The 15,006-nt window shown below is 48.7% G+C and overlaps 2 protein-coding genes across 4 annotated transcripts in view; one reads left to right on the forward strand and one right to left on the reverse strand.

Annotated features, from left to right (window-relative positions):
• tsen2 (TSEN2 tRNA splicing endonuclease subunit) overlaps window positions 1–7,038 on the forward strand; it is a 35,362-nt gene extending 28,324 nt beyond the window's left edge. For all 3 annotated transcript variants that reach the window (XM_084348712.1, XM_084348714.1, XM_084348713.1), the window contains 12 exons: window positions 691–843; window positions 1,500–1,658; window positions 1,743–1,860; window positions 2,791–2,943; window positions 3,023–3,160; window positions 4,017–4,082; window positions 4,354–4,558; window positions 5,306–5,392; window positions 5,607–5,718; window positions 6,076–6,181; window positions 6,415–6,493; window positions 6,572–7,038. In XM_084348712.1, the coding sequence (XP_084204838.1) occupies window positions 691–843; window positions 1,500–1,658; window positions 1,743–1,860; window positions 2,791–2,943; window positions 3,023–3,160; window positions 4,017–4,082; window positions 4,354–4,558; window positions 5,306–5,392; window positions 5,607–5,718; window positions 6,076–6,181; window positions 6,415–6,493; window positions 6,572–6,675 (1,480 nt within the window). In that variant the 3' untranslated portion in view covers window positions 6,676–7,038. The remainder of the gene's footprint in view (window positions 1–690; window positions 844–1,499; window positions 1,659–1,742; window positions 1,861–2,790; window positions 2,944–3,022; window positions 3,161–4,016; window positions 4,083–4,353; window positions 4,559–5,305; window positions 5,393–5,606; window positions 5,719–6,075; window positions 6,182–6,414; window positions 6,494–6,571) is intronic.
• A 2,387-nt stretch (window positions 7,039–9,425) lies between these two features.
• LOC311253712 (pyruvate dehydrogenase [acetyl-transferring]-phosphatase 1, mitochondrial-like) lies at window positions 9,426–12,097 on the reverse strand (the record flags this gene model as incomplete). Its single annotated transcript, XM_084347722.1, has 5 exons — window positions 9,426–9,700; window positions 9,791–10,359; window positions 10,822–10,922; window positions 11,403–11,837; window positions 11,906–12,097. 5 exons carry the CDS (start codon window positions 12,095–12,097, stop codon window positions 9,426–9,428), a joined length of 1,572 nt encoding a protein of 523 aa, XP_084203848.1.
• Between the last annotated feature and the right edge of the window lie 2,909 nt (window positions 12,098–15,006).

Below are 15,006 nucleotides of genomic sequence, written 5' to 3' on the forward strand. Positions count from 1 at the left end.
GGGAAGAAACAAGAGGAAGGAGGAGGAAAAGAAAAAAACCTCAGCAGGAAAAAAAAGAAACCCTCAGCAACATAAGCACATATGAGCACATTTTACAACATAAGAACACAAACAACTTGCACCGGGGTAGGGGGGAAAGGGATGAGGAGGTGTTCCAGCTCAGACAGACAGACAGCCACAGCCGCAGCCATCATCGGCGCCGCCAGCAGACCCCGCCTGTCGCACTGGGGGGTGAAAGCGGCGTGGGATTGGGGGGTTGGGGGTGTTGCATATGTGCATGTGTGTAAGTGTCCATGGATGCGTGTGTGTACATAAGCCTGGAGAGTCGCCCCGTCTTGTCCCACAATCAGTGCCTCAGTTTGCAGGGTGTCATCGCAATAACACAGCAGGGTGTCATCGCAATAACACAGCAGGGTGTCATGGAGACGTCCTTGATCGGGTCCCGGACAGGGTCAATAATCAGCAGGTGTCCGTGAAGAAGGGAGAGGGAGGAATAGGGGGAGTTGTTTCAGCGGCGGCCTTGGCCAAGGCCGGTGCTGCGTAGGCCCGGAATGCAGATTAGATAAATAAATAAAAGGTTAATAAAAAAACAAAATGCAGCACGGGGAGGCCTGTGAGTAACCATGTCAATTTGAGTGGATGAGCCTCAGTGTAAGGCTGTACTCTGATTGGCTGCTGTGTGTCTGACAGGAAGAGGCGCACCCGCAGTCGTGACAGAAAGCGCAGCAGGAGTCGAGACAGGAAGAGGAGCCGGAGTCGAGAGCGCAAACGCAGCCGCAGCAGAGACAAACGAAGAAGTCGCAGCAGAGAGAGGGGGGGGCGCTACAGAGACCACCACAAGCAGTGAGTTACTTCCAGTCTACACAGGGAATGATGGCTTGGTGGGAAGTTTGATATCTGCTTCTTGTGATCAGCTCAATATTTTTTTTTAGTAAAACAGGAAGTAACGAGTCAAAAAAGGAAAAAGACATGAAAACATGGACCGGCTGTATGTTTTTAATGATGATGTAATGTATTAAACTGCAGGCGAACGTCAGCACCAACACATAAAGTCGAAACCGGTGAAATGAGCTGCAGTCAATAACAAGTACTCACACGTTAACTTCATGTTAATGAAGTCTTTGGGTCCTGATCCGAAATCATTCTGTCTTCCACTCCAGACGTGTGAAGCTGCTGTCAACAATACTTACTGTTGTTTTTCACATTGAAAGCCTACCTATGCAAAGAAAGAAAGACCTTTTAATGTGAAAATGAGTGTGTTGAGTTTCATTCGTGGCATCTGAACATTGTTCAGGAGAAAGTGGATCCTCTGATATGAGTCTGAAGTGCTGTGGAAACGTTTATTAAACTGAATTTATTAAGACAACAAGTGAACATGGAGGAAGTGTTGGGAAAAAATAAAAGCCTGTCTCTAATATAACAAAGACCTGCTTCACCATGACTATCAGGAATTCACTGCAGCAGAATCTTCTGACCGTCTTTCTCTTTGTGTTTTCCAGCTGTCGGCGGTCGAAGAGTAAGAGTCCAGTCAGGAAGGAGAAGAGTCCAATCAGGAGAGAGAAGAGTCCAATCAGGAAGGAGAAGAGTCCAATCAGGAGGGAGAAGAGTCCAATCAGGAAGGAGAAGAGTCCAATCAGGAGGGAGAAGAGTCCAATCAGGTGAGAGAGTTTGTGACAAAATGTTTATGACCGCAAAGCATGCTGAAGTTTTGTGTTGACTGTTTTGTGTGTGTTTGTCTGCAGACTGCCGATAGATAACCTGAGTCCAGAGGAGCGTGACGCTCGCACCGTGTTCTGTATGCAGCTGGCAGCGAGGATTCGACCCCGAGACCTGGAGGAGTTCTTCTCTGCTGTGGGGAAGGTAAACACTGTCCACATCTTGTTGTGTACTTTTATTTATTATAATACCACCTACTGGTGAAAAGCTTTTGTGATGTGATATTAACATGTGATCTGTGTCTGGATAAACATGCCCGACACACGATCAGATCTCAGTCAGGTGCTCCAGGACCACAAGACTCCCCTCAGCTCGGTGTGACTCGTGTGGAGTGACTGAAATGACTTGAATGATTAATTGATTTTCTATATAGTTACAGGTTTAATTTTCTGACAGAAGCTAGATGTTTCAGCTATAATTCAGAGGAATTCATCTCTCCCATCTGTAAGCTAAGATACAGCCAGCAGCAAGTTAGCTTAGCTTAGCATAAAGACTGGAAACAAAAGAAAAGCTTTAAAGGTCATTGATTAACATGTTAAATCTGGTTTATTTATGCGTCGGACTATTTCTTACCTCTGAGCTGTTGCCAGGCAACCAGTGGACTTGAGATGTTACTGACCCCGTCCATGAAATAACGTGTAATTACTTCAGACTGTACAGACGGGAATGTGGACTCACTCTAGTAGTACAGTGAAGAGAGGAAGAACTGATCGGATTTTCTGTATCTGTACGGACTCATTTCATCTGTCACAGCGGCGGCTGTGACTAACATGATTACTCAGGAACACCCGGACAGAATTTATTCAAATTAGGCACAAAAGTGAAGCAGTCCTTTTTTTTTATTCTGTCACTTCATATAATGTACGAGTCTGACACGTCTGGATGTAAACTGTAAGTTGGCTGGTTGGTGGAGGGATACAACACAGAGGAGGTAGTTCTGTCCATGTTGGCTTGTTGTTAATTTGATGTTGTCACTGCAGGTTAACAGATGACTTTTGTGCTCAGATGTCTGAGTGTCTTTGAATGCACCACAGCAGAGTTGGTTTACGTAAAAGATGCTGTGAACCTCTGCAGGTCCGGGATGTGAGGATGATCTCTGACAGGAACTCACGCAGATCGAAGGGCATCGCCTACATCGAGTTTGTGGAGGCTAATTCAGTTCCTCTGGCCATCGGGCTGACGGGGCAAAGGCTGCTGGGAGTTCCCATCATCGTACAGGCTTCACAGGTACACAAACACACACAAACACACACAAACACATAGAAATGCCTGGATACTGATTTGTCGCGTGTGTGTGTGTGTGCAGGCAGAGAAGAACCGAGCAGCAGCAGCAGCCAACAACCTGCAGAAGGGAACATCAGGACCAATGAGACTGTATGTGGGCTCCCTGCACTTCAACATCACCGAGGAGATGCTGAGAGGAATCTTTGAGCCGTTCGGACGGGTCAGACACACACACATCTGCACACACACACCTGCACAGATATCAGGTGGTGCAAGAAGTATTCAGATCTTTTAGTAAAAGTCCAAAAGCATTAAGACAAGATCAAAGTACCTAAAGTAATACTGATTATGTAGAATGACCAATTTCACATCGAAACATATAACTGGATTATAATTATTGATGCATGAAGGTGTTCATCACTTTAATGTGGCAGCTGGTGAAGGTGGAGCTCATTTAATCACTTTATTTAGCGCTGGGTGGTGAAATATCAGTCTGTCCAGTTTAAAATACCAATCAACACAATATCGGCTTCTTCAAACCTCGTGGTTCCACCTCGGGTCAGACTTCGTGGTTCCACCTCATATCAGACTTCGTGGTTCCGCCTCATGTCAGACTTTGTGGTTCCGCCTCGCGTCACACTTCGTGGTTCCACCTCATATTGGACTTCGTGGTTCCTCCTCGGGTCACACTTTGTGGTTCCGCCTCGGGTCAGACTTTGTGGTTCTGCCTCGCGTCAGACTTTGTGGTTCTGCCTCGCGTCAGACTTTGTGGTTCCGCCTCGGGTCACACTTTGTGGTTCCGCCTCGCATCAGACTTCGTGGTTCCGCCTCGCGTCACACTTCGTGATTCCGCCTCGGGTCACACTTTGTGGTTCCGCCTCGCGTCAGACTTTGTGGTTCTGCCTCGCATCAGACTTCGTGGTTCCGCCTCTTGTCAGACTTCGTGGCACCCTGACGACTGCTCCTCTCTCTGGCTGTAGATTGAGCTCTGCTTGATTCTGTAGTCGGTCCACTCTGTTTGTTGGTCCGCTCATGTTATTTTAAATGTGCTGCTGAACTTGTGTGTCGTCTCACAGATTGAGAGCATCCAGCTGATGATGGACAGTGAGACTGGACGCTCTAAAGGCTACGGCTTCATCACTGTGAGTTCTTCATCTTCATCCCCATTAATGTTGATTATCATCAAACTCATCTGCGACCAACAATAATGACGTCTGTCTGTTTCTGACCCGTCTGTCTCTGACCTGCCTGTGTCTCTGACCTGTCTGTCTCTGACCTGTCGCTCTCTCTCTGACCCGTCTCTCTCTCTGACCCGTCTCTCTCTCTCTCTGACCCATCTGTCTCTCTCTCTGACCCATCTGTCTCTCTCTCTGACCCGTTTCTCTCTCTCTGACCCGTCTCTCTCTCTGTCAGTTTGCTGATGCAGAGTGTGCAAAGAAAGCTCTGGAGCAGCTGAATGGCTTTGAGTTGGCGGGTCGACCCATGAAGGTTGGTCATGTGACGGAGAGGACTGACGCCTCCACAGCTTCGTCTTTCCTCGACAGTGACGAGCTCGAACGGACCGGCATCGACCTCGGAACCACAGGAAGACTGCAGCTGATGGCCCGACTGGCTGAGGGTGAGAGAAAGATTTATACTGCTACACATCCACCTGATACATCCACCTGTAACATCCACCTGTAACATCCACCTGATACATCCACCTGTTACATCCACCTGATACATCCACCTGTAACATCCACCTGTAACATCCACCTGATACATCCACCTGTTACATCCACCTGATACATCCACCTGATACATCCACCTGTTACATCCACCTGATACATCCACCTGTAACATCCACCTGATACATCCACCTGTTACATCCACCTGATACATCCACCTGTAACATCCACCTGTAACATCCACCTGATACATCCACCTGTTACATCCACCTGATACATCCACCTGTAACATCCACCTGATACATCCACCTGTTACATCCACCTGATACATCCACCTGTAACATCCACCTGTAACATCCACCTGATACATGCACCTGTAACATCCACCTGATACATCCACCTGTTACATCCACCTGATACATCCACCTGATACATCCACCTGTAACATCCACCTGTAACATCCACCTGATACATGCACATGATACATCCACCTGATACATCCACCTGTAACATCCACCTGATACATCCACCTGATACATCCACCTGTAACATCCACCTGATACATCCACCTGTAACATCCACCTGTAACATCCACCTGATACATCCACCTGTAACATCCACCTGTAACATCCACCTGTGTGTGTGTGTGTGTGTGTGTGTGTGTGTGTGTGTGTGTGTGTGTGTGTGTGTGTACACAGGTACAGGTCTACAGATTCCTCCTGCAGCTCAGCAGGCTCTGCAGATGAGTGGAGCGATCGCTATAGGAGCCATGGCTGCTGTGTCAGGTGTGTGTGTGTGTGTGTGTGTTGTGTTTAAGTAAAGCTTTTGTTGTGTGTGTGTGTGTGTGTTGTGTTTAAATAAAGCTTGTGTTGTGTGTTGTGTGTGTGTTGTGTTTAAATAAAGCCTGTGTTGTATGTGTGTTGTGTTTAAATAACGCCTGTGTTGTATGTGTGTTGTGTTTAAATAAAGCCTGTGTTGTGTTGTGTGTGTCTGTTCCAGCGGCCATGAATCCAGCTCTCAACATGAACATGAACTCTGCAGCTCTGAATCTTCCCTCTCAGCCACTCGCCACACACTGCTTCCAACTGGCCAACATGTTCAACCCCAACAGGTAAACACACACCAGTCTGTTATCTGTTACCTGTCTGTTATCTGTTACCTGTCTGTCTGTCATCTGTCTGTCTGTTACCTGTGCGTCACCTGTTTATCACCTGTGTGTCACCTGTGCATCAGCTGTACATTACCTGTGTGTCACCTGTGCGTCACCTGTCTGTTACCTGTGCATCACTTGTGTGTTACCGGTGTATTACCTGTATGTTACCTGTGCATCACTTGTGTGTTACCGGTGTATTACCTGTGTGTTACCGGTGTATTACCTCTGCATAACCTGTGCATTACCTGTGTGTTACCTGTCTGTTATCGATCTGTTACCTGTGTGTCACCTGTGTGTCACCTGTATGTGTTTCAGTGAGGAGGCTTCTGGTTGGGAGGTGGACATCCAGCATGATGTCATAGAGGAGTGTAACAAACATGGAGGAGTCGTTCACATCTACGTGGACAAGAACTCTGCTGAGGTACACATCACCTGACCTCTGACCTCTGACCTCAACACACCTGTAGCTGCAGGTGTTTCAGTGTGTCTCACCTCAGACAGACAGGAGAGACAGACTGACCGACCAGAGCTCTGATTGGTCAGCTCTGGTCGATCAGCTCTGATTGATTATTGATTATGATTGATTATTTGAGCCTGCGGTCTCAGACTCTTCAGCTGACGACTGATGACACTTTGACCTCTGCTTGTTTCCAGGGAAACGTCTACGTGAAGTGTCCGTCAATCCCTGCTGCCATGGCTGCCGTCAACTCTCTACATGGAAGATACTTTGCAGGTAAGACTTCCTGTTACATGACACTTTGTGCTGTGGCCCAATTAGAGAGCAGCTCTGATGTCTTACCTGTTGTTTCAGGTAAGATGATCACAGCGGCGTACGTCCCTCTGCCCACCTACCACAACCTGTTCCCAGAGTCGGCCACCGCCACACAGCTGCTGGCCCCACCCCCACGACGGTGACTCACAATGCAACACTGCCCTCTGATTGGACACTGGACTTTAGAGCCCCCTATTTTATATGCCCCTCTCCTACTGGTCGACACAGACAAGACTGTTTTATTTTTTGGAGGTCGGAACAACGACGAGGGATGCTGTTTATTTTATTTCCTGTTTACTTCCTGTTTTGTCTCATTAATTCTCATGAGCGTTTTATGGGCGTGGCCTCTGCCCAGTCCCACCCATTTTGAGTATCGTCCAATGATTGAGCTCTGTGAGCTGTGAGGAGGAGACGGTGTCAGCTGATTGGTTGGTTTGGTATTTAACTGTTTTCTAATCAAGAATTTGATTTTGTAAAATCCTTGATTAAATTTTATTTTGAAGTCACTGAGAGCTGCTGTGTCTTCTTCTGCGTTCTGATTGGCTGGCTTGTGTGGCAGGTGACCTGTGAACCATGTTTGTGTGAATCTGGATTTCAGAAATGAAATAATAAGACTTTATTTAAACAGAACAACTGAACAAAATGCGTCACTATCAAAAGTAATGCGGCATTCCAGTTACATGGGAGACCACCCGCCGGAGTTGCAAAGTGTGAAATCTCGCAGCTGTCTCGCGACATTTCACCGAGGCATGCCCCCTTTTGGTTGTACTATGCACTGTCCGACTCGGTGCTTCTGAGAGTACACCGAGGAGAGCGAGGACAACCGTACGACTACACAAACAAAGATGGCTGCTCCCGTAATTAATGTATTTTCTTTGTGTTTGTACCACGTTGGTCGTTTTAATGCTCTTACACACTTGATTACATTGCTGCTTTAATCCGGTCACCAGTTTATGCACTGCACGGTCTTGCTGTGCGTGCAATACAATGTAAAGTTTTGTTTTCGAGCTGGTTTGCTAAAGAGGCTAATGTAGCTAACAATACCAATAACAATGACTAGCCTGCTACTGCCCTGATGGCGTCCATGTTCTTCCCAGACTCGTCGTGTAGCGATGCCCACAAAGACAAACGGGACGCTAAAAGTGCTACAAGCCAGGAAATTACGTCACGTTCGCGCGCGTAAGAGCAACTCGGGTGGGTGTTGTACCATGTATCTGGATTGCCGCATAAATGTCAACAGCTCCTCTAATGTGTCTGACTACAAACATGGCCGCCTCACGTCTGTCAATCTGTTTAATGTTGTCAGTGCTCCGTGTTTAAACCCTCTGGTTCTGATTCAATCGGCCAAACATAACATCTTTATGTTATAGACGACACGTCTCACCTGACGACACACCTGGTCAAAAATCAAATGTAACAGCTGAGGTGTGTCTGAAGCCTGAAGCATTTACTAGCGTTAGCCAAACGTAGCTGCTTGCTGGTCCACTGACGCTGTTGAGTCATCAGATGATGTGAACTCTCCTGACGAATGAATCTCCCATCCTTCACATGTGACCTGAACGCATCATTAAGCATCAGAACGACCAGGCAGGCCCTGAGACATGACACTGTCAGTGATTGGACGGGTCTGATAGGACATCACAGCATCGCGGCAGCCTCACACTGAGGAGGACGAACAGCTGAACCGACTGAAGCTTCAGACTGAATTTAAAACAAGTCCTGTGATTGGTAGGAATCCAGTTTGATGTGAGATTTATTTCATTGGTTGATCAAATCTAATAAGGAGGATTAAATAATGAATCTAAACAAATGACTCAATTAAAGCTTCTTCAGTGGAAATGACGTCTGCTCAGATCTGATCTGAGGTCATTCACACCTGTGAAGACCTGCCCACCTATGCCTCTGATTGGCTAGTGTTTGTGATGTCAGGGAGAGAAGAGCCAATCAGGGGCAGAGGGGGGGAAAAAACACAAACAAGAACCTCATAAACTGGCAGTGAAGGAAAGTAACCAAGTACATTTACTCAAGTACTGTACTTTACTTGAGTATCTTCATTTTCTGTTACTTTATACTTCCAGTCCATTTATTTGATAACTGTAGTTACTAGTTACTTTACAGATTACATTTTGTATCAGAGCCAATGCATCACATTTTTAATTAATTAATTTATTTCATCAGTCAGATGTTCTGATCCACTGGACCTTCTCAGGGTCACCAGTCTGATTCTGATCTCATCTCTCATCTCGTTATCTTTTGCCGCTTATCCTGATGTGGGTCGCGGGAGATGTTGCCGCTATATTCAGGGGGGGTTGCGGGTTGCTGGAGCCTATCCCAGTATTCTAATGGGCGGAGGCTAGGGTATATCCCTGGATGGTCGCCGGCTCATCGCAGGGCCATTCTGGCGTCAGAGGCTGCCCCACAGGGGCCAACTGCACGCCAGGAGCAATGTCGGGGTTCAGTATCTTGCTCAAGGCCAGGAGCAATGTCGGGGTTCAGTATCTTGCTCAAGGATACTTGGCCTGTAGCTCAGTTCCTCCCAGGGGAGCCGGGGTTTCCACCTTCTGGCCGCCAGCCTGCTGCTCTACCCACTGAGCTACAGCCGCCCCCTGTTTCTGATCGGTCGATGTAAAATAAAGTAATATTTTCGCTTGATGTCTTTACTTTTACTCCATTATGACTGTTCTTAGATAAATGTAATCTGGATACTGGGATCAACAGTTACTGATGAGGGCGGGACAAAATAATAGAAACACGTCATCGTCTGAACTAAAAGTTTATTATTATTCAAATCAAACATTAAAGAGGAACACAAGTAAATGATGTGTCACCGGATCAGGTGAGTCCCTGCAGGCGATCTGATCAAGGATCAGGTGAGCCCCTGCAGGCGTTCTGATCAAAGGTCGGGTTCGTTCAGGTGGATGACGGTGATAGTGATGTCATCGCGGTACCTCCTGGCCAGCTCTGCCGGCAGGCTCAGCATCTTTGCCAGGCGGTTTGGTGCCACCGCTCCGTACCCATCATCCCCAAGGGCGTGGCGGAGCAGGTGAGTGGCGGCGTTCTGGTCCTCCAGAACCGACAGAACCCGGCCCCTCCTCTCCAGCAGGAGGCGCTGCAGGCTGCCCAGTGTCACGCCCGCGGCAGGAATGAAGGGTCTTTGCTGCTGAAGGCCTGCACGCACACACACACACACACACAGGATTTCTAACATCGTCGGATCTTCACATTTCTGTTCTTCTGGGGACTCAGCTGTTCTCTCACCTGTCATCTGTTCGCCCACCAGCTGGACGACCGTCTGTCGGTGCATCAGCTCCCACAGTCCGTCTGTGGCCAGGACCAGAAACTTGTCAACGGGTCTGATCCTGTGTCGAGTGACCTCTGGCTGGGCGCTCAGGTAGGGCGGGGTCAGGTAGTGCGCCGGCAGCGCCCGAACCGCCTCACTGACCGCAGACAGGACGTCTGGTCGTGTCTCGTAGACTCGACTCAGCATCTCTGAGCTCCATTTGAAGCGGACATCGCCGAACGCCCTGAAGGGCAGCAGCAGACCCAGCAGGCGGTCGTGGCGGACCACCGTCCTCCGCTCTGACGGCGGGTGTTCACCCAGAATCCTTTGCAGCTCCTCAGGGTTCTGGGCATTGTGATCGTTGGTGAGGCTGAGCGCTGACCAGCGGCCGTCCGGCTCCTGGACACCCAGGACGGCCCGGCTGTCACCCAGGTTAGCCACGTGCAGGACGCCTTTAGAGACGTGTGCGACACAGGCCGTGCAGCCGGACAGCGCCACCCGGAGGGGGGAGGACAGAGAGGACGCCTCCCCAGGGAGAGACGACCGCCTGTGGACAGAGAGAGGATTCACCTGGTGACGACAACAGCCAATGAAAACTGTGAGAAGAGAAACAGCAGCTGGATCAACTGATCTGATCAGGACCAAAGCCTGTTTCCTGTCTGACTGTTTCCTGTCTGTCTGTTTCCTGTCTGTCTGAATGTTTCCTGTCTGACTGTTTCCTGTCTGACTGATTCCTGTCTGTCCGTTTCCTGTCGGTCTGTCTGTCTGTCTGACTGTTTCCTGTCTGTCTGTCTGTCTGTCTGTTTCCTGTCTGTCTGTTTCCTGTCTGACTGTTTCCTGTCTGACTGATTCCTGTCTGTCTATTTCCTGTCTGACTGTTTCCTGTCTGTCTGTCAGTAAAGACAGTAAGACGGCGCTGGGCAAGATGTTGGACTCTGAACCCGTCTACAGACCGACATGGCTCGGTCCACTTGTTAATAAAGGAGTGGAACAGAACCAGGACCAGGACCTAGGTGAGGACATGGACAGGTGGACCTGAGCCTCCACAGAAAGGTCGTAGTCAAGGCGACAGAAGGCATTGACCAGCGCTGATGTCACCCTGCCGCTGTCCTGCAGCCAATCAGAGAAGAGACAGATCAGGATATTTTACTCTGTTGAACCTTACATGAATTCTGTTGTGTCAGCGCTGATCAGTGACCCATCAGAACATTTCTCCTCCTGAACGTGAAGAAATCAGATGACTGTTCCACAGATGCTCCTGATCCAAATCACACCAGAACCATCGACTGAGCGCTAACAGGCGCTGACTGTGGCAGTCTGTCTGCTCTCACCTGAGAGATCTGGTAATAGCAGCCGAACAGGTCAGTACCTGCTACAACCACCAGATGTCCTCACGGGTCCATGTGGTTTTAACTAAGACCTGGCCCAGACCTGAGTCTGGTCCAGATTATACTCAGACTCTGATCCTGTCTGGTTTGGATCGGGTCTCTGCGTATGTTCAGGAACGTGTTCCATTGGTCCATTTTTGTCTCCACAGTTTTGGACCCGTGAAGACCCTCTGGTCTGGTTTATTGATTAAATTGTGGTTACCTCGTCCTCCTCGCCTCCGTCCTCCTCGTCCTCCTCGTCTCCGTCCTCCAGCCTCTCCTGCCAGTAGTTTCGGAGGCTGTGGAAGGAGATCGCTCCTCCGTCAGGGCAGCTGTGGTCTTGGGGGTGTTTGTGCCACTCCAGCAGTGGCGGTATGGCCCGGTCCTCCTGCACGGCCTGCTCCAGCTCTGCCAGCGTCCTCAGTGGCAGCGTTGCCACGGCGATGTAGTAGAAGAGCCTTTGGCTGATGGCGTGAGCGCACGCAGACCCCGCGTGGCCGTCAAACACGCCGAACTGCACGCCGCCACAGCCCGGCATACAGGTGGCGCTGCTCCGCCGGTCCTCACCGGGGAGGTTGGACGGCAACATGTTGCTATGGAAACCCAGGACACCATGGGAGGCGGGGCCTCTGGGGAGGGTGTGACTGTATTCGTTGGCCTGGCAACAGAAGACAGATCAGTTTGATTGGCCAAATGATTGACACCTTGAATGACGGAAATTCTCACCTTTAGGATGCTGTTGATCTGAGCCGAGCTCATTGGTCCCGCCTCCTGACCCGTCCTGAACTTCCTGCTCCCGCTGCCTGCTGGGTAATGGAGTCTGGAGAGCTCAGGGTGAGGTGGAGGGGAGGAGAGGGGGCGGCACTGCTGGAGCTCAAACCTGCAACGTCCACGGAACGTTCCTGTTCTTCCCAACATTGCTGCTCACCATTGGAACATGTGGGAGAACCAACAGGAGGAGAACCAACAGGAGGAGAACCAACAGGAGGTGTTTCTGAGGTGGAGAGACACTGAGACAGTTGGCTAACAGAGACAGTGTGTCGTGTCACAACTCATCACATCCTGTAACTCTGACTGTAACTCAAACTGTAGCTACAACATGGGTGAATGCTAGCATTAGCTGTTGTCTCCTGGTAGCTAACAGGTCATCAGATATGTTGTTTGTTGAAATACGACCTGATGGATTTTCACTTCCGTCTTTTCAGTTGCTGATTAATCAGGACTTCTAACTATATAATAACTATGTGAACACAGCTGAATGACATCTGAGCGTCACACCGTCAACGTGATGTAACTGGACCCAGATCTTCATGTTGTGTGGCTCATAGATCTGCACACTAGAAACTTCCACCAACCGAGCTGGCTAACTTCCTCTTTAGCGCCCGGCTAATTTGAATGGGGATAAAATAATTTAATCGGCTCTTCTAGACTTTCCAAAGTTTACTGGACCAAATGGCTCAAACAGTCATTTTTTTCTCAAAAGAATGTATCCACCACTTTACAGCCGCTTCTTTCAGTGTTGGCTTCAAGTCTTTCTGGACCGCAGTGCAATCACATGATGATGTCATTACACGGTTTGGCTTCAAAGCCTGCTGCTCCTGCTGTAACACCATTGATCCTGATCAGCAGCTGTTTAATTCTGTCACCAGGAGGAGCTGTTGAGCACTGAGGGGATTATCACAGTGAAGTAAAGAAGAATTGTTTGAATGAATGGAGCAGAAGAACCATCAGAACAGAACCTGCAGAGTGTTTCCACGGATCACCGTTGATCTCTAAACTCTCCTGACTCGTCACTCTGCTGCTTCTGTCTCCGTCCAGCTGTCCACTGACATCATGTCCTTGTCACAGGAGCAGCTCTTATTAAGTTCAGTTTCAGATAGACGACAGTTTCAGAGTGAAGCTGAAACTCACCGTGTGTTTTGATGTGTTCAGTTCCTGGTCTGTCCTCGGTGCAGGTGAACGGGTCTGGACCTCTTCATCGAGCTGTGCTGTTGAGGGTTGTTGTATATTCACACACTGACCTTTGAAAGCTGTCATATCTCCCTCAGTAATCAGTAATCCATAAACATCCTGCTGCTGAAGCCCCGCCCCCTCTCTGTCACTGAGAGTTAACCACAGACATCTTATCTTAAAAAGTCTTACAGTTTCTATTAAATGTAAATAAGTGTCAAAAGTAGCAGTAAGATATAAATAAGTCTGTATATTTACATGTTTGTATACACTGTGTACTTAACGTGCTGACTTGTGTACTTAACGTGCTGACTTGAGTACTTAACATGCTGACTTGTGTACTTAACATGCTGACTTGTGTACTTAAAGGAATAGTTCACTCTAAAACAAAATTCAGTCATTATCGACTCACCCACATGCTGGTGATAAGTCCGGTGTAGTTTCTTATTCCTCAAAGTGCAGCTGGAGACTCGCGGGGGTTCTCTCCGGCAACGATAATCCATATAACGAGCTTAAGTGGCGACCGGGAGAAAATGTGCAATCCAAGTGTCCTGAAGTGTCTGAGCTCCATTTGAAGCGGACATCGCCGAACGCCCTGAAGGGCAGCAGCAGACCCAGCAGGCGGTCGTGGCGGACCACCGTCCTCCGCTCTGACGGCGGGTGTTCACCCAGAATCCTTTGCAGCTCCTCAGGGTTCTGGGCATTGTGATCGTTGGTGAGGCTGAGCGCTGACCAGCGGCCGTCCGGCTCCTGGACACCCAGGACGGCCCGGCTGTCACCCAGGTTAGCCACGTGCAGGACGCCTTTAGAGACGTGTGCGACACAGGCCGTGCAGCCGGACAGCGCCACCCGGAGGGGGGAGGACAGAGAGGACGCCTCCCCAGGGAGAGACGACCGCCTGTGGACAGAGAGAGGATTCACCTGGTGACGACAACAGCCAATGAAAACTGTGAGAAGAGAAACAGCAGCTGGATCAACTGATCTGATCAGGACCAAAGCCTGTTTCCTGTCTGACTGTTTCCTGTCTGACTGTTTCCTGTCTGTCTGACTGTTTCCTGCCTGACTGTTTCCTGTCTGACTGATTCCTGTCTTATCTTAAAAAGTCTTACAGTTTCTATTAAATGTAATTAAGTGTCAAAAGTAGCAGTAAGATATAAATAAGTCTGTATATTTACATGTTTGTATACACTGTGTACTTAACGTGCTGACTTGTGTACTTAACATGCTGACTTGAGTACTTAACATGCTGACTTGTGTACTTAACATGCTGACTTGTGTACTTAAAGGAATAGTTCACTCTAAAACAAAATTCAGTCATTATCGACTCACCCACATGCTGGTGATAAGTCCGGTGTAGTTTCTTATTCCTCAAAGTGCAGCTGGAGACTCGCGGGGGTTCTCTCCGGCAACGATAATCCATATAACGAGCTTAAGTGGCGACCGGGAGAAAATGTGCAATCCAAGTGTCCTGAAGTGGCGACATCCGTGTAAACATAGCATTGTGACTGTTTAGGCTGTAAAAATGTACTAAATGACGTCGTTTGGAGTAAACTCTGGATGTCGCCACTTCAGGACACTTGGATTGCAGCGGACGAGCAGTATGGAGGAATATTACAAAGTTTTTGTGTAGTTTTATGGACTTTTTCTCCCGGTCGCCACTTAAGCTCGTTATATGGATTATCGTTGCCGGAGAGAACCCCCGCGAGTCTCCAGCTGCACTTTGAGGAATAAGAAACTACACCGGACTTATCACCAGCATGTGGGTGACTCGATAATGACTGAATTTTGTTTTAGAGTGAACTATTCCTTTAATGTGCTGACTTGTGTACTGACTATGTACTTATGCTGCATACCAGATGCATGGGACACCACCCACC

This window comes from Pagrus pagrus, assembly GCF_965226575.1.
Source record: "Pagrus pagrus genome assembly, chromosome: 3".
NCBI lineage: Eukaryota > Metazoa > Chordata > Actinopteri > Spariformes > Sparidae > Pagrus > Pagrus pagrus.